The sequence below is a fragment of the Lonchura striata genome, chromosome 3 (genome assembly GCF_046129695.1).
Source record: "Lonchura striata isolate bLonStr1 chromosome 3, bLonStr1.mat, whole genome shotgun sequence".
NCBI lineage: Eukaryota > Metazoa > Chordata > Aves > Passeriformes > Estrildidae > Lonchura > Lonchura striata.
Window position 1 is genome coordinate 50,219,518 of NC_134605.1, and position 18,924 is coordinate 50,238,441.

General features: G+C 37.3%; 1 protein-coding gene across 2 annotated transcripts in view; it reads left to right on the forward strand.

Moving 5' to 3' along the window:
- Window positions 1–2,168: 2,168 nt before the first annotated feature.
- Window positions 2,169–18,924, forward strand: part of PDE7B (phosphodiesterase 7B) — a 168,190-nt gene continuing 151,434 nt past the window's right edge. The window contains exons 1-2 of one of the 2 annotated variants that reach the window (XM_077782133.1): window positions 2,169–2,323; window positions 2,458–2,572. In XM_077782133.1, coding sequence (XP_077638259.1) covers window positions 2,552–2,572 — 21 coding nt within the window. In that variant the 5' untranslated portion in view covers window positions 2,169–2,323; window positions 2,458–2,551. The remainder of the gene's footprint in view (window positions 2,324–2,457; window positions 2,573–18,924) is intronic. The other variant, XM_077782134.1, reaches the window with a different exon arrangement.

An 18,924-nucleotide genomic window follows, 5' to 3' on the forward strand; every position in this document is an offset into this window, starting at 1 on the left:
GTTAATGAGATTGATCCTAAAATGCAAAACCAAGAAAATAATTGGACTGAAATAGACATTTGAAAATCTCCTATTCTTACATCTATACTCCACAGTAGGATCACCTGTATCAAAACGTCTCATGAATTATAGTTGACTAACCATACTTATAAAAATAGCCAGTAACAAGACACTTCAGACTATCACAGCCCACCTGTTTCAATACTTCATTCTCCTACCTTTAGTTTTACCTAAATCAAACAACTTTCCTCTGCTGCAATTTAGTTGTCCTAACCACAATTCATATGGAGAAAAATTTCATCCCTCCTTCTTTGCAAATTGTCTGGTGCTATTATAGTTAAGTATACAGAGCCAGAACTCATCTCAAAACAGTGGACCTTGATTACCTACTATGTCTTGTTTCTAGAACAGACTTTCACACATTTTGGACACTGCCCTGATTGCTTTCCAAACACACTCAGACCTATCATCAGCTTAGGTGAAGCTATGTTGCCATAAAGGGTGAAGAAGTTTAAAGGCCAGATAACGTCTCCAGGACAAAGAATAAACTCTAGTATTGTTTATTTTCTTTCAGAGAAATATACCCTTTGTACACTTAAGAATATTTATCAACTCTCCTTTCTTTGACTAAATAATGTCAATCTCAGTCTTTCTTCATAGACTCCAGATCACTCCCACTGAAATCCATTTAATTTTCAGCTGACATTCCCAGGACTGGTTCCTGAAGTGCAATTCCCAAAGTGCACTATTCGGTTGCCTGCTCCCCAAAGCTGAGTAAAGATAAACACAATGATTTTCTGTGCACCACAATAATATTTCTCTTTGTGCATTTCAAATTTCTTCATACAGCTCTCTAAGTACAGTCATTGAACTTAACCTGCTCTAATTGATTTTGTAAATCTCTAAATTATTTAATACTTTTTAATATGTTATTCTAGCATTTACATCCCCATAACCATTACATTTGTTTGTGAAGATGACTGCATTAGCAGCAATAGCACAGACAGACTTTTTGGTAAGCAAAAATCACTAAATATTTTGACAACTCTGGAGCTCCATTTTGGTAGAATCAATTGGTGGTCCTGGGGAAGTTCCTATGACTTCTAATGTATTTGTACATGTTCCATGAAATACTGAGAAATTTTGTTCTCAGGAGCTTTCTGCCTACCCATTTATAAAAGCACTTCTCTGTGTTTTAAAATTAAATGCAAGACTGTTAAGACTTTTTAGAAATTAATTGTGCCTCAGAGACTAAGATTTTTGAAAGGATTCCCTAGAAGAACAAATTGGTAAAATTAGAATGATGCAAGTAACACAACACTTTACTGTTGTCAACTGACCTCCTATCAATTATCTTGTGGTCTTTTGGCCTTTTTTGCCCCTGCTAATTGATCTTGATGAATGTTATTTGTTTCTTGAAGCTTCAGCAACGTGGTTTCTCCACTGCCAATGGTGTGGTTATACTGAAAGCCAAAGTCTACCTGCCTCTTGCCTTTTGATGTGGACTTTGGTACTAAATAAAACACTGTATGGTGGCCCACAGCAGAGCTCACAGGCAAGCACAGCTGGACTGCGATCTGCTGGTGGAAGGAGCAATTGTTTGCCCAGATCTGCCCTCAAGGGTGACTGTATCTGAGACTCCAATGGGGTAGAAAAGCAGTTTGCTAATCTGCAGTGTAGCTCCTGCTGACTGATAAAAGGATGTGTACAGTAGTCTCAGTCTTATCTCTTTAGCCAGGTTTACACTGGTGTGACACTGCTGAACTTAGACAAGCAGTTCCTGATTTACTCTAGGGCGAGGGCAGAATCAGGTCTGATTTTGCACCACAACCCATAGAGATTACCCAGCTCACCCTGGAAAACATTTTGTGTATATTTAAGAATACTTCAATATATGTAAGCATATTTATAGCCTTTCCCCATGTCGTGAGGGCATTTTGGATCTTTCTAGTACCTCTGGATATAAAATCTTTTTGAGCTGAATCCAGGGCAGATAAATCATGACTCCGGCTTCTTTCGCCTAGGGTAGCCCGCCTCAATCACTGCCACATTCCTCCCATAGTAGTCGTTTAAAATTAATAGCACATGCAGAGGAAAAACTAAACCCTTTGACGTCACTCCCGAAATGAGGAAACATAAACAGAAAAGGCTTCTCGGCGGCGCTGGCAGCAGGGCTGGGATTGGTCTGCGCTCCGCGCCCGGCGCTGCCAGCGCCTCCCAGCCCGGCCGGCCGCGCTGCCTGGCAGGGCAGCCACACTGCCGCAGCCCCAGCCCGCACCCCGCGCTCGCCGCGCTCTCTTCCCGAGCCTTTTCGCTTCTTAAGGTGGTTTTACTGGCTGGGTTGGGGGACTTGGGGAGGTTTTCCTTTCCTTTTTCTTTCCTTTTCTTTTTTTTTTTTAATTATTATTATTTTTGTTTGCTGTCGTTACTTCTTTCCGTTCCCAATCCTGGATGCAGTTACTGGATTCTGCAGTACAAGTCTTCATGAACAAGCTGCACCGCTTAGAGATTTCACGGCATTCAAAGGTCACAGAACTGCCACTATGGTTAAATGTCTTGTTTAATGGTTGAGGTACGTACGGCAAATCTAAAAGAGGCAGCATGATTATTTTTTGAAGGGGAACTAAAATTGTGAGGGGGAGAGGCAGATAAAACTATTATTTAGTGGAAAAGATTTTTACTGGTGATTGTTACTACAGCAACCGTTTTTTGAATTTCCTACCTTTTTCTCTTTATTCAAACTAGATGAAAATGTTAACTTATGTTGATTTAACCATTTGATGGTTACAGAAGATTGCTAAAAGAATCTCTTGTAATAGTCCTTTCTGACTCTGCTGGGAAAAGTGTGGTTGATTTTTCTATGTGTTTTCCTATTGCTCTGCGGCAGGAGAGGAGATCTGAGACTTGTCTGGCTTAGATGAAGGATGGAGAAAACAGAAACTTGTTCCTATCCTGAGGGGGCTGTGAGTTTTTCTGAGAGTCAGAGCAGAGAGAGGAAGAGTTGGAAATAAACAGGTCAAGCAGAAAAGAATATCGTCTTCATTTTTAGGAGTACATGTACTGCTCTTTTTTTTTTTTTTTTTTTTTTTTTTTTTTAATACATTTAGATTACTTTACTTGGTTTGGGTTCAGAAGTTCAAAATTAAGAAGGAGCCTGAGCTCTGACTAAGAAACAGATCCCCACTGGGAGGGGAGAGAGCTGGTTGTCTTATATCAACACCAGTTTTCATACAGCTTTTGCTACCTAACCAGAGAAAAGTGGGAATTTGTTCAGGAGTTGAAGTGATGTAACTTGGCATCTGTTTGGTAGCAGATAGCTTCAATTCATATTTGAGCCAGCAATCTGCCTTGAATGAGTATTGCAGCATCACAGTGGGCAGTGTGTGCTGCAGTAAATGAAAGCAACTGCTACCATCAAACTAACATTGTTTCCAAGAGTGTGATTCTAAATTATAAGAGTAAGAGTCACTTGTCAGAGCTTGTGTGTGTGTGTACAAGTGGTCTTAAAAATAACTCCAGCCAAGACAGAAGATTTCTGTTGTTAATTGAATTAATATATAGATACGGTCAAGGACCAGCAGTCTTCATATTTTTCTGATTTGTGGAAAGAGAATTTTCATAGGTCTGTTTGAAATGTTGCTGTAGATATAAATCCTCTTCAATTTGAAAATATTTTGGTTTAACTTTAAAAATTATACCTAAAAAAACAATTCCTCTAACAAGAAACAGAACAGGAGCACACCTATCTCCTGCAGTGTACTCCATAGGGTTAAAAACATTAACTACACTAGGCTAAAGCATGCTAGCTTAAGGACTGCAAAAATATTAGCTCTGAAATGCAGAGGATGTGCTATGTGCTGTGAATGGACAATTGCTATTCTGCAGTGCCTAGTGGGAAAACAAGGACTTTGTGTATTGCAAATGCATAACTGCAGCTCCTCCATTTCCTTTGCTGTATCTTCACTGATGACTGCAGAAACAAAGAGGTTTGCCATAGATAAGCTCTGTAGTGCCCCATCTCTTTGAAGATGCAAGAAAATATTTTCTCATATCCAACAACCCAAAGTCAAGCTTAGTTGGGTGAACTGTAATTCTGTAATCTCTGTCATTCTCTCTAACTCAGCCCTCCCCAAATTCTTACTATGTGAACTGCCGGCTGTTTTCAAAAACTAAAGTAATACTTCTCTAGGCTCAAATTCAGAAAGGCTAGCTAACAGAGTGTTGGTTAGATGATTAATTTGTAAATTTAACTGAGTGTGTCTCAGCCTATAGAGACTATAACCTGTTTTGTAAGGAAAACCCCTGTAACTACATGAATATATTCAAGTTTCCAAAAGACAACCTGTAAGATATGTATTTCTAATAATTTCAGAGAATTATTCAATTATTTTGATAAACAATTTTTAGAGAAGCTTTGGTTTTAAGCTCTCTGTCTACATGTTGGTGCATCCGTGTTCCATAGCAACTACTAGTGGTGGTACTGATAGAAAATATGGTAAGTGGACTTCAGCTGAGGAAATGAGTTATACTGATTTAGTAAGAAAAGTTTATTTGCAGTGTTTCCTCTGAACAATCTCAGTTCAGCATCTAGAAAAAATACAATTTAAGGTTGCCCTCTCTGCAGTGGACAAAACACTTATTAACATTTGCACTCATATTGTCTCCAAAAATTGTGTATTGCAGAAGTTTCATGGGCTATGAATGGCTGCTTCTTCTGAGTTAATTTCCATAGGGTGGACACCAGTGTCACCAGTGAAGTTCCCGTGATTCCATCAGACCAAGGCACAGTCTGCTGAGCCTAATCCAATATACTACAGATCACTTTTTAAAATTCTAATATGTTTAATTAGTATATAAATATATCATTATATCATTATAACAGCAGCTCCCCTTTCTCCCTGTTTATGTCCTTTTCCCTTCTGAAAATGAGCTCTCTGCTTGCCCTTACCAGACTTCTAGGTAAGTCATGGTAGCAGACTGATTTTCCAGTGTCTTCTTTGCAAGTATGATGTATGTTTGAGACATTTGATCATATGTAATTCCTTTTCACTCATCATGTGGTTCTTCTACCAATAGCTAAAGCATATTCTAAAGAGAAATGGTCTGAAAATTGGTCTTCTATGACAGATATATGATTTTCTTGTAATTTTTCAATCTTAGGCAAAAAACTGCTCTTGTACTGCTAGTTTCATTTATAGGAGCTGTATGAAGCAAAAATGCCAGCTACTAACCAAGCCATTACTGTAAATAGAGCAAAATGTGACACATCTCTATTTAATAATAAGAAATATTTGAGACTTAATCTCTCCTCAAATTAAGGTAGATATATGCTCTTGATGAGATTGGCTCTGGTTTCTGAGTTAACAGAAAAACAAGAAATTTGCTGCAGCCCAGAAGATATCCCATGTAAGTAGGAATTCTTAGCTACTCCGTGTTGTTCATCATCACATTGTTACTTCATTTTCATGCTTGAAATTATTACAACATTCCATGTGCTTGTCACAGGGTGAAAGTGAAAGGGACGGCTGCGATCCTACTAGCTGCCAGAATAAAATTAAGTCTTTTGTAATCAAATGATGGTTCAGTGTTCCTCCTCTCTCATCCATATAGGGTAGAAGGTGTCGGAAGTATGAAATTCATCTTTCTTGTTCCTCAGCCAGCAATCTGGCTTACCCTTGCAGGGACATCAGTTCTTACATTTCCAATTAAACACTAGCTTTACTTCTAGTGTGAAATTTGCACTTTTCAGTCACAAGCTTCAGGGTGTAGAATTGATGCTATTTGGAGTTTATACCCTAACGACACTGGGACACAGATAAAGCCTAAGTGTACAAAAGTAGTTCAGAAGTTCTGATGTTTTTTTCTTTCTCTGGCCACCACAAGGTGCATCAATTTTGACATCTAAAGATGAATAATTCTCAGAAGATGGCTCACAGTGCCAGGTACCACATATGCAATCAGATAAGGATTGCTAGCAACGTTTTGTGCTTCACAGTAAATGAGTGGAATAAAATGCCTTTTGACAGTAGTAGCAGTTTTTCAGATCTGAAGTATTAGTTTTGTATAAATACTAGAGAGATAGAATGCATTTGTTCTATTTAAGACAATTTGCTTAAATAATTAATAGAATTTGAAAATGAAAAGACAACTTCTGCAAGGATTTTTCTACAAAAAGAATTCTGTATCATCCTAGAAACTGTGGAGAACTCTGAAATTTAATTTTTACTATTATTCTTACTACAGTGACATTCCAAAAAAATTGCATTGGAAAACAGTATTTGAAGCTTTGAACCCTGTCATTTCTGTTATCCTGGAATAGAGTGTGGGATTCAGAAGATGTATTGCAAGGGTTCACAGTGCTCAGGTAGTGATAGCTATCTGTTTTAAAGTAGAAAATTAACAAATCAGAGCCAGATCAGATAGAAGAGTGTATTTCCAGAGGCCAGGCTTCAGCAGCAAAACTGTGAGTGAAAAGTTTGTGACAGAGACAATTCTCAAAAACCACCAGTCGAGTGAATTAAGCATTTCTTTTGCATGCATTGAATGGTATGATATCATCAGTCCATTGATGCAGTAATTTTGATATGCATTTGGCCCTTGTTCTGTTCTTTAAAAAGTGAAAAGTCTAGGGCTATCATTTAAGCATGTAAACAGTGTCAAATTAGAGAAACTAAACTTATGAAAGGGTTCTATTGAGTTTCATTTTTTTTATTCTGTTCTTTCTCCCAGTAGGAGCTATGAGTGAGAATGGATAAGAACTCCGATCAGCTACTTATTTAAGTCACATAGGCTTGTGGTGGCATATGATATTCTTCTGACAGCTTGCTGTCCAGCCAAATAAGACACTCGGGTTGCCTGGATGGATAAACATAGCAGATGACCTCTTCCTCTTAATAGGTGGGCATGAACAGTCAGGATTCTTCCAGTCACACAGAGATAAATTTGTTACATTTTAGCTAAAGAAGAATTGCCCTCAGACACAAGCAGCAAGATTTACTTCCCTTGGAGTAGGTTATATTTTAAAAAGTAGAAAAAAAGTAGAAAAAATATTTTAAAGCAAACAGTAGCAGAGGCTTTTTTTTCTGCTTTTTTTTTTTTTTTCTTTTTTCTTTTTTTTTTTTTTTTTTGTGGCTGGTAGGTTTATACTAGTTACCCACAAAAATTTCTGGTATGAGAAACCTCACCAACTAATATCTCACTATGGTGTGTGTGTGTTAATGCTGGCAGTGTAAAGTTTTGAACACAAGAGTAGTGAATCTGCTGTCAAATAAAGTTTAGGTAATTGTTGCAGTGGCATAAAAACACACTTGCAGGGCAACTGCTGTCAGGACCTGTATACAATTTTCTTCATGGCTGTTCACAGCAGAGTCTACGATACTAACCCCTCTGAATGTAGGCAAGGTGTTTTGAAAAGGATGGTCATTAGGTTTCAAAGAATAAAGCAGGAGGTAGACATGTTTTGACTAAATATGCAGCAACTCAGAGAAATATACATCTGTATAAATGAAATTAAGAAACATCAGCTTAACTAGAGAGCTCCCAGAGGATGGTATTGATCTACTGTGTGATCAATTCTGCTCCCATTGCAAATTGCCCTTTATTACTTCTGAAAGAAAGGATACGTATGCTCTTGTTCTTATTCCTTCTCTTTTCCCCTGCACAACTTAATACACTTCCTACAGGGCATGTAAAGACTGGCTAGGTTCTGGGGCTTGTCTTAACACGAGCTGGCAGAGTTAACATCAAGTGTGCAAGGATTCATCCCTTGGTAAAAGAGGTGTGAATCCCCATGTGGTTGCTGTGCAAACAAACACGTATTGACATGAAACACCTCAGTATTTTCTCAAAAATTCCGCTGTCATCCAAAGGGTGCAGCTATTTTCCCCCTTTATGTACAGTGATTTGGGTAGAGAGTGACAACTGGGACCTCTGCTTGCACAGTCCCAGAGGACATAATCTGCTTCGTATTTCTGTAGAGGAACATGTATTCAGCTGCACAAAAGACGGGCAACACCTGATATTTGGTTTTGCCTTTTCCTTAACTTACCACTTGGCTTTGAACTTCGGAGAAGGTTAGACAGAATGAGGGCTTGGTGCATGCCATGCTGCTGGGATGGAGGAGAAGACCTCACATTGACACCCAGAGAGATGAAAACAGATTCATGGAGAAGGAACACTTCTGGCTTTGTGTTGATTGAAAACCATGTTGAAACACACTATTTTCTGGAGCTCTTTCTGTTTCAAATGTTGGAATATGACTTAGCTCTGTCTGATGTATGCAGAGTCATTCTTGTTTTACACACTGCCACAGCATCTGAGTATCTATTAATAACAATGTTCAAGTAGTATCAGAATGGCCATCATAAGTGCAGTTAGGCAGTGTATCTCCATTTAATCATTATGGTCCTTAGAACAGCCAGGAAAATAATAATTATTCCTTATTAATAAAGAACTTGCACAGATCAGTGAAGGTAAGAGAGGAACTCTCCATGTTCAGGACTTGGGAGGAGAGCAAGTTGCTTTCTGCTTCAGCAGATCTGAGAATACTTATTAAAATTGTTTGAAAATGCTCTTACAATACTAAATAAAATTCTCTCATTAAAAAATAATTTTCTTGAGCAAAGTGTAAGTATCAGCTAGACAGATATAACTGGAATGTATTTCTTCACAAGCAAATTCCTCCAGCTCAAGTTGGTTTGATTTACCAGGACTGCTTTGAAAAGCAGAACAACTAAAGGACAAAAACAAGACTTGAACTGGAGTGCTGTGGAGTGCATGTAAAATGTCATGATTCCACCACGTTTAGTAGGACTCCTTCAATTTATACCTGTGAAAGATCAGACTACACTGAGCTTTCAGGCCTAAAATGCATTCCTTCTCTGCAATGGTTAGATCAAATTTTAGGCTCATTAACCTTGCATCATACCTGCTTCATACCAGTTTTCCACAACCTCCTCAGCACTATGGTACCACAGGGCTGCTTTTTTGGTTCCACAGAAGCTGTGATGCACTCTTTTCCTTCCATGGCACTCTAACCCCATGCTTCTCTCCTTTCCTTTCTCACAGAAAATAAATGTTTACCAGATTTTATTTGAAATCAGATACCTACATTTAATGTTTAGCTTATGTTCTAGCATCTGCAAAATTTTAGATATTTGTAATACAGAAGGGGCTGATGTTGCTCATTTTCAGAACAGACCATGATCTGTTTTAAGGACATAGCTATGTAAGTAATATTTTTAAAAGCTGAGGAATAACAGGAAAACAGTAATTTTGTTTAGGAACCAATATGCACTGTGCTGTATCACAAGAAAATTTTATGCAGTAGGATTTTAACATCCTGTCTCTTTGAACCATGAAACTATAACTATAGCAATCCTATCCACTATGAAAGTGTAACCTCTGTAATAGTATGGTAACAAATACTAGTGCAACATGAGAACATTGAATAAAGTTCATCCTATATATCATCATCAAAGCTGTTAGAAATGGCCAGGCTTTCTAAAAAGCTAAAATTCATTTTAGTCTCTAAATGAAATGGCTGGATCTGAAAAATTGCTATGTGTTAGAGGCTACCTGGGAAATGTTTTCCCTTTCTACCTTAGACAGACAGAAGTAGCCAGTAGCCTGCTGCTAGTGCTTTCAAGAAGGCATGGAAGAAAAGATACAAGTTCCTTCTCTACTTCCGTCAGGCTTTCCTGAGGTGGATTTCCACTGTAGTGTCCCCTAAGGATTGAGCTGGGTCTTCATGGGGCCTTGTAGAGGCAACCACAGTCCACTGCCCCAGCTTTAGCCCCAGCATGGAACTGGAGCTTTTACACTGCTGAAGGGGCACATTAAGGTGGTTTCAGACATTTACCTGCAGCTCCAGTGTTGTCCTGAACCCAAGAAACTTTTCTGATGGTTGTTTTCTCCAACTGAGCACCTCCTTCTGAACAACTTTTGTACCAATGAATAGTTGTTTTTAAGAAGAAAGCTCAGATGTATTTTACAGAGTGGGGAAAAAAACATCTCACCACTTCTGAAGAATGTCGATCTTGCTTGTGAGGACTGAAGAGTACAGGGACATTGTTTGGTTTGGGTGCCTGCTCACAGGCAGAGGTGAGTGATAGATGGTTGGACTACATGACTGACAAGGTCTCTTCCCCTCTGAAGATTCTGTGAAATTCTGGTGATGATCCAGTGACCACTCTGAAGTGTCTGCTTAGTTTTTATTTTATAGACCTGAATTGAAAGTCTAGAGATCACTGAAACCTTTAATTTTTAAATGTTTCAGCAATCCTCTTACTCTCCTACCAACAGACTTAGTTATACTTCTGCTTCTTATATTCAAAATAAGTGGGGGGGAAATGATCAATCCACACTTTATTTGTAGCTTCCCTATAGTGCTGAATAGATTATTTCTGCATGAAGACCTGCATGTAGAGTGCTCTTTTTTTTTTAACTGTGAAACACGTTTGCTTTAAAAAGAGGTTTTCATATGCACTACAGGTATATTATTGTTCTCATACATCACAGTTATCTGGACCACCTAATATGCCACTACAGCTTGGTCTTGCTACCTTAGAATTTTTAAATTGTTGTTCATGGTTTCAAAGCATCACTTGGATAATAATTTAAAAAAAAATTAATCATGTTTACTACTAATGTGAATAAACTGGTGCTGACTTCTGCTATTTTCTAATTATTATTGAAGACTCTTTCACATTTCACAAAAAAATAAGGCTAAAATCATTCAGTGCCAATTTGTGCTTGGCATTGCACCTTTTTATAACAGCTGATGAAAATTAGTTTGCCAATAAGCAAACCAACTTCTAAAATGTCTCAAAAGGTCCTGATGTTTATGATGTAGAAAATAATTAGCAGACAAGTCTCAGTGCTTTCTAGACACACTTTAATTGTCATCTGTTGACAATACTTTGACAGTTGAACTTCTTCAGTTCTGACTTCAGGAGAATTTTACAAGTCTCTGAGCTATTTCCTTCATTTATAGAGACATTTTCTGAAATATTATATTAAAAGGGCACTTCTCCTTTTTGAATCTGCAACCCTTATTTTCTCCTGAGAACACTTCTCTTAAAAGGATATTTTCACCACACTGATTTATAGGTTCTGGCATGGAAAATAATGCTTTTTCTCCTAGCAGCAGAAAGAAAATTAGTCACAATCTGATGTTAAGATAATCTTCATTACCTAAAGAGTTTTACACTTTTTAAAGTTCTACACAGGAAAATCTATTTCCTTTGAACCAGGGAGTTCTTGCCCATGTTGCAAGTATGCAAGACATTAATTAATTTATAACGTAACAATAGGAAGTCAGTCTCTGTAGCAAACTGGGATCCAAACTGTGATACTACTGAGTTCTGCAGAGAAGTACCACTTGAGTGCAGCAGAGAGAAAAAAAATTGGTTTAGCTAATTTACATTAAAATATCAAATATGAATAATGCTGTCAATCTAATTGCTTTTGTGGTTCTTCTTGGGACATGAGATTCAACATATTTTACCCTGATATTTGACACATTACATATTTGTCTGCACTGGCAACAAATAAAGCACAATGTAGAGAATGATAGGGTGTTTCTGAAATACAGGATACTGTAGATTTCAGTGACAAGCAGAACAGAAAAGCTTTTATGAAGAGTCAGCCCACCATCAGATGTTTCTACTAAGTCACCAGTGGTGCTATAATTTTGGTCCCTTAAATTGCCCTCACTGCTTTTCAGATTCAAGTACTTACTGAGCACACAGGTTTTTTACTAATTAATGTCCCTCTGCATCTTGCCTGTGAACCTCAGGCAGCTCCTGCAGTTCTTTGCAGCTGGAAGAGGAGCTCATGGAGTCACAGAATGGGTCAGGTTGGAAGGGACCCCAGTGGGTCATCTGGTCCAGCCTCCTGGCTCAAGCAGGATCATTCTAGAGCGCGTGGCAGAGGATTGCATCCGGACAGTTCTGGAATATCTCTGGTGTGGGTGACTCCACAATCTCTTTGGGCAGTATGCTCTGGTGTGCATTGGAAAGCCAGTTATGTGAAGGAAATGGCCTTAGTTTTAGCCCAGGCATATATGAAATGGTATCAGCATAAGTTCTGATATTACCATATAGGGTATAAGAAATTATAAGGCATTTTTCATGTTTCATGCATGCAATGGCATTCACTCTTCTCAGTCTAGTGTAAAAAGCTGTGTTAATGAAAACCCTCATATAGAGAGAAGATGTTTCTGAACACACTGATGAATAAAGCAAAAATTGTTTTGTTTTGTTTTTTTTTTTAAGAGAGGTTTTGCCTCTATTAGTTTTCCAAATAGAGGCATAGAAAGAGTTTTAGCTTGTCTTGGTCACCTCAACACTTTTACTTTAAATGAAGATTCTTTTAAGGGCAAGAGTCAGAATTTTCAAACTTACCCTCTTCTTTAAAATGTTTTGGGGAGTTAATTTTGAAAAGTGTAACCTTTCCATCCGTATTTTATATTACATTCATAGCAGCTGCTTACTACTTCTAAAAATTATCTTCTTACTTCATTTAGGGATAAAGAATCTTTTATCTAACTGATTTTTAAAAAGTGAAATATCAAAGGAAAAATAATTTTTTTTTCCTCTGATTGCGAACCATTGCAAGTACAGTCTTTCTGATCTGTGAACAGAGTTATAGGCAACTGCCTGTAACTCTGTTCACAGATCAGAAAGACTGTACTGCACTGCACTGCAGGCAGGCTTCAGAAAAAGGTCTGGCCTCATCTATCAGAAGATGTCAGAAGCATTTCTGATTGTGACTGATAAGAGAGTGAAAGAGAGAAAGGCAAGCAGATATGGTCTTAGAGACTCTGTATCCCAAATGGGAACACGATATCATGTTCAGACTCATACCAAATGAAATGCTAGCCTAGGAAAAATTGTATTGAGCTAAGAGATTATTTAAGGCTCTTGCTCTATGTTGCAAAGTGTGTTGCAGTAGCAGCAGAGTATGAAAATACTGTATGTAAAATGTAAATCAGATCAGTAACAGTCGTTTAAGTAAGACATGTGTATTCCCCACAGGTAGAAATGCAGATATATTAAAGGCTGTTTTCTGGAAATGGCTTCCCTCTCTGTGCATAAATCTTTTAAAAGTTTGGAGGTTCAAGTTTTGTCATTCCATATTTTCAAACTCAGGAATTAATTTTCTTTATTAACTAAGAGATCATTTAGTTTTTAAATACAATACTTATGCTTTCTATTCTTTGTGAATCTAGTTATTTGACTGCAGAACAATCAAACATTTGTTTAAGCAGTTTATGTTGACACAGTTTTCTACTATGGAAATTTGCCATTTCATAAAAGAAATAATTTGTTACAGCAAATTGCTCTGTGTAGTAGGGATTTGGAACCCTTGAACTGACGGTAGAATGAATTAATGTATCTATTTGATTTTTACTTTTTAAAAAAATAAAAATGAGGTGTTTAGTTCACCTACCATATGCACCCTGAGTACAAACTGTACCCATCTCCCTCTGAACCCAGAGCACAGACTTGTTCCAGCAGGCAAGTGGAAACCTCACATACCCTGGAGCTTTGTTTCCTCTAGGCACCCCTGCAGCAGAGGATGAGTGATCCCATAGCTCTGCTAAGAGTGCAGCTTTCCTCAGCATCACTGGGCACAGCTCAGGCTGCGAGCAGAATCTCCCACAGAGAATTTGTCATTGCTAACCCAAAAGCCCTGGCTCTGCTTCCCATTGTGCAAGCAGGGTGGGCGCAGATAGGGAGTGAAAGAGTAGAGGAGGAAGAAATGGGAAAGGATGGATGCAGAGAATGGGGGGGGGGGGAATTGCACTGTATCTTGCTATCTTAAACATCTCTAATAATGCACCTTTCTCTATCTGATATTGATACTAAAATTGCCAGTATTAAGTCTGTATCAGCACTCTTTCTCCTTGTTTCCATCAAGTCTTGATCTTTTGACTCTCCAGTATTTTTACACAAGTTGTTCATAAAAAATCTTGCTCTGTTAAACATTAGCGTTCTCAGGGGCTTGGGTCCAGCTTTACACAGATTTCTTTACCATGGTGGGCTGCATGTCTGTGGTGACATAAAGGCTGTCTCCAGCATCAGGATAAAGATTTTATAGGAGACATCTCTGAAATTTCAAAATGAGCTGCTAAGAAACTGAGGATTATCATATTCCTCAACACTTCCCTTTCCAAGTACAATAAATATTTCTCCCAATTTTTCTAAGAAATTATCACATGTTTAAAAGAGAGTAATTGAGACTACAAATGAAATGTAACAGATACCACAGTCGTAGTTTATTGAGTACTGGAAAGTACTCACCCTTGAGGATGAGGGACAAAACAGAACAAAACCTAAGAAGACTGTTGGAAATGTAAAAATTTGTCCTTTAGGAAAAAGCAACAATGAAAATCAGTATTTTTTTTACTCCAGAATGCTTTTTTACTGCAGTGGTTCACCCTGTGAGATCCCATTGCATGCAATTATCTGGACTGTTCACACAGTCTTTGAGAATTTGTTGTGGCAATTTTATTTGATGTGTGAAATAAAAGTAATTGTGGCATTACCTGCAAATAATGTTTCACAACAGCACGTATATGCTCATTCTTTTTTTTTTTTTTTTTTCATATGGAGAACTGTGATTTTAAATACTTTGAATGTTTTAGGTCTTTAACAATGTATTTAATTAGGTGAATAGCTTTGCATCTAGGAGTGTTTAAATACTGAGGAAGTGCCAGGGTCTCTGCAAGATAATACCACTGCACAGTACCAACAATTGACTTCTCAATTACTAAATACTTTTTAGAAAGTCTGTATGATATTTAGGCAATTGTTGCTTAGGAAAATTGGCGAACTAGATCTATGGATTTTAAGTGTTTCTAGATCCTTCTATATTTTATATCACTATGAAAGATTTCACCTATTAATTGTTAATAAATACAGATATGAACAAGAAATTAGGATCTAACACAAACTCCTAAGGTGACTGTATACTTAAAATGTCAGGATATCCTGAAAAACTGCATGTACAGAAAACTTGGTAGACATAAATAAAATTCTCTTTATATACATGAAAGGAGAAGACTGCTTGGCTTCATGGTAATCTTCCATGTATGGAAGAGGGTTATGTTAATAAAGAAATTAATATTGTTTCCAATTTTAGGATTCAGCATATATATGAGTCTAATAATAAGAAAAATCCTGCTCTCCTGATTTATCAACCATGCCTTGCTGGTTTACATGCTTTAAGTAAGTTCTGTGTTAATGTGCTGCCAAATAATCTCTATTGCATTTTACTTTGAAGAGCCAAATATCAAACAGTTTATGTGATTAAAATGTCTTTGCCATATCTCCAAACAAGTATTTGTGCATAAATAAATGAATTTGGCAGAACTGTGAATTTGGCAGACATCTTCTTGTCACTAGCACATCAGCAAATCAGGCTATGCCTTTGTCTAAATTCCAGATTCCTAATCATTCTGAAGAAATCAGTACAAATTTAAAATAAGCTTGCCTACAGGCACCTGAAATTATTGTAACTAATGAAATAAGCCCTAGGAACTGTAGTAGTTGTTCTGAAATTGTCATTTGTTTCTTACTTTAAAGACATATATTCTGTTCTCTGTTCTGTATATTCCTCTCTCTCTGCTGTAGTCGTTTTGTGCTTAATCCCCTGATGGCATCTTTCCCTTTAAGCGATTACCCTTTGCATCTTCTTGGCACCAGGTTTATTTTCAGCAAGCTGTACTCAGAGTGCTGGCAGCCATCCCAGGGAAGCTGCTCTGCCTCAGTGGCATTTGGTACATGGGAATTCCAGAGTGAGGAATGGGCAAAGGTTACCACGTGTTTTACATCACTCTGAGAAACATCAAACTAGACTATTAGTGTTTGACAACAAACAATGCGCGAGGCCTTTAGGCATTGCGGTCTGTCTAATTCTTTATTTTCCCTTTCCTTGTAGCTCCACTCATACCAGCCACACTGGAATATTACCTCTGCATTTTTCTTGTAATATAACCCCATGATGTAGGAAGTCCTAATAAAATATGCAGTTTGACACAGAATAATTTAAATGCTAGGAAATAGTTTAACTCCTATGAAACAAACCAGTTGCTTAATAAGATTTGGATAGTTGTACTCTCAGACTTTTCCTGGACTTTGCTGTTTTAATATTTTAAGAGTCTGATTTCATCCTGGAAGTTACTTTCACTGTATGTTCCAAATGCAGACAAGCAGCAGCTTTCTTTGCACAGCAAAGCTTGTTGTTCGTCATAATCAGAAATATCCTATCAAGAAGCAAAAAATGCACAGATTTAATAGATATATACATATATATATATCTGTTGCTGAAAAGAAATGGCAGATCACTTTCCACAGCTCTGTTTCGTAGTGAAATTCTAGCGTAGTTCTGCCTGATGGAAGTTTAGCCCACAGATCTGTTTAGCTGTCTTCTACATGCTCCTGCAAGCTGATGGTGTATCAGGTGTGCTGCCTGGTTTGCCTGCCTCCAGACCATTTCTTCTGCATGGTCTGCCTGGCTGTGCCTCAGGGTGTGGGTGGCAAGTCACCAAGATCACCAAATGGTGCCATTGGCGACCTTTGCCCGTGCTGGCAGCTCCTGGGAACTGCTCTGCCCGTCACACGGGTGCCAGGGTATGTCACTGCTCTTTATCAGCTGTGTCTGCCTAGTGTGTCTGAGAGGTTTTTTGGGCTTTTCCTGATATGACAGGTCCTGTACTAGTGAGTTACAGTGGTCAGGTGAAGAACGTTGTTTGCTGAGTAATGTCAGAGATTAACATTCACTAAAATAAGGATGGAAAAATGAATAAATAAATTAAATGGTGTGGATGAACACAGAAAAAACTGAAGTGGGCTATTAATTCTGACTGTACTGGTGATTGATCTTAGATCAAACTCACTAGAAGTTGATTCATACTTGATCCTTCGGTACTGATCCTTAATGTAGAAAATCACAGACCACAATCTTATTTTTCTTTTTTTTTAAATAAGGAAAAAAATTATATGCTCCTTTCATTTCATTATTTCACTTTGAAACCATTTTCTTCCCTAAAATAAAAAGGTTTTCTTAAAATGTTATGAAGCTCTCTGTAGGAAGATTTATAGTAATATAAAACCACCATAAATTAAAATGTATATTTATTCAAGTCAATGTTATGAATAATTAGGCTAGCCTTCCAGACCTACTTAGGGATCTCCTTATTAAATCTTCATAAATAGATTTGTTACTAACAGTAGAAGATAATTTAGAATGCAAATGGGAATTTTTACATTAATGAACTGAGAATAACTCTTGTAAAAACAAACATAACTAGGCACAGGTTCAATACTACGAAATAAAAAGTTACAAATCCATAATATCTTTTTCTAGTACAACATGTAGGAAGTCTAAAGTGCTGATTTTCAAGAACAGACTATAAACAACTTTTAAAAATCACATGTAATAATAACATAACTTCTTGCTACTTCTGATTTTCTGTATGCACCATAGCCATGTCAAATTGGCATTTCTGTAGCTATTTAGGAACACTCTCTCAATTTGAATTTAAGTGTCAAATGACCACATGACAGTTTGTTAAAAGACCAACCCACAGGAGCCATCTTTGCAAAGCCACAGGGCTTCCCTGTGCTATTCAGGTTCTGCATAGAGTATTTTCTTGCTTCATTTGATTCATTATTTTAAAGCTGTGGAAGTTGTTCTTACCGTGAGAAAATTTTTGAGTTTTTGTTTGGTTTTGTTTTTGGTTTTTTTTAATAAAAGTGAAGGGTGGACTTGAGAACTAGAAGAAGAGAGTATAAATTCCAAGTAATTAGTATCTGAAGGCATGTTTGCTACTGGAAAGGAGTGAGAAGGAAATTGTAATACATATGTGATGTTTGGAGAAGTCAAGGGTAGTACATCCATATTTGAGGGTATGAATTTGTATTCTGTGAGATCAGAAAGAAGTTTTGACCACCAACACCAAGATGTATGGTATCAAGGTGTAAATAGACATTTTCTATCTTCATGTGAATAAATCAATATTGCTCATTCCTAGAAATCTGTTATCTGATTAAACACTGGACTGCTTAATTCTGATATACAGAATGATTTGACAGCTAAACTGACTCTATTCCTATTTCAATATGTGAAATAAAATAACAGATCAATGCCTTTTTAGACCAGTGAATTTTTCTATTGTGACAAGGCAGATTTTTTTTACACTAAATTTTGTCAAAGATTTCTAAATTACTTCATGATATCACAACAAAGTTTAACTTTCATTTAAAATGCAAAGCCAAAGATAGACCTGAATGAAAAGAAGGGAATATTGGTTTTCACTTTTCCTATATTTTTGTTCCTGACGTATTTACTTGCATTGCAGCTATCCTCTCTCCCTCTGCCATCTCCATTGCTCTAGATGCTGTGCAACCAAGGTGGCACAGGGAGAAAGGCACTACTTTGGTCATATAATTGGAAGCAAAAGCCAAGTGTTGCAAATGAAAGGGAAGAAGCAATACAAGCATATAAAAGTAAGATTTGATATTTGCATAGTTGAATTGTTGCATAAACTGGTATCTAAGTTTTTGTATGTTAAAATGACCTAATGAAGTACAGAACATTTTTTTTCAGTGACGTAGATGTTATCCTTTATATTTACTTCAGAGCAAAAGCATTTTTTTTCTTTTTGGGGAATTCAAACGATAGTTTCACTAGAAGTTATTATTTTTGCTGCATGCTGGCTAAGTTAAATGGTTGGCCCACCTTTAAGTCAGTCTTGATTTAATCTAAAAAAACTTTGTAAGCCTTCTTAATTCGTAGTCCTTAATGACAAGTTTTATTGCTGTGAACACATATCAGCATCCAGTTCTGGGCTCCCCAGTGTAAGAAAGACGTGAAGTTACTGGAGTGAGGTCAGTGAAGCACCAAAAAGATGGATAA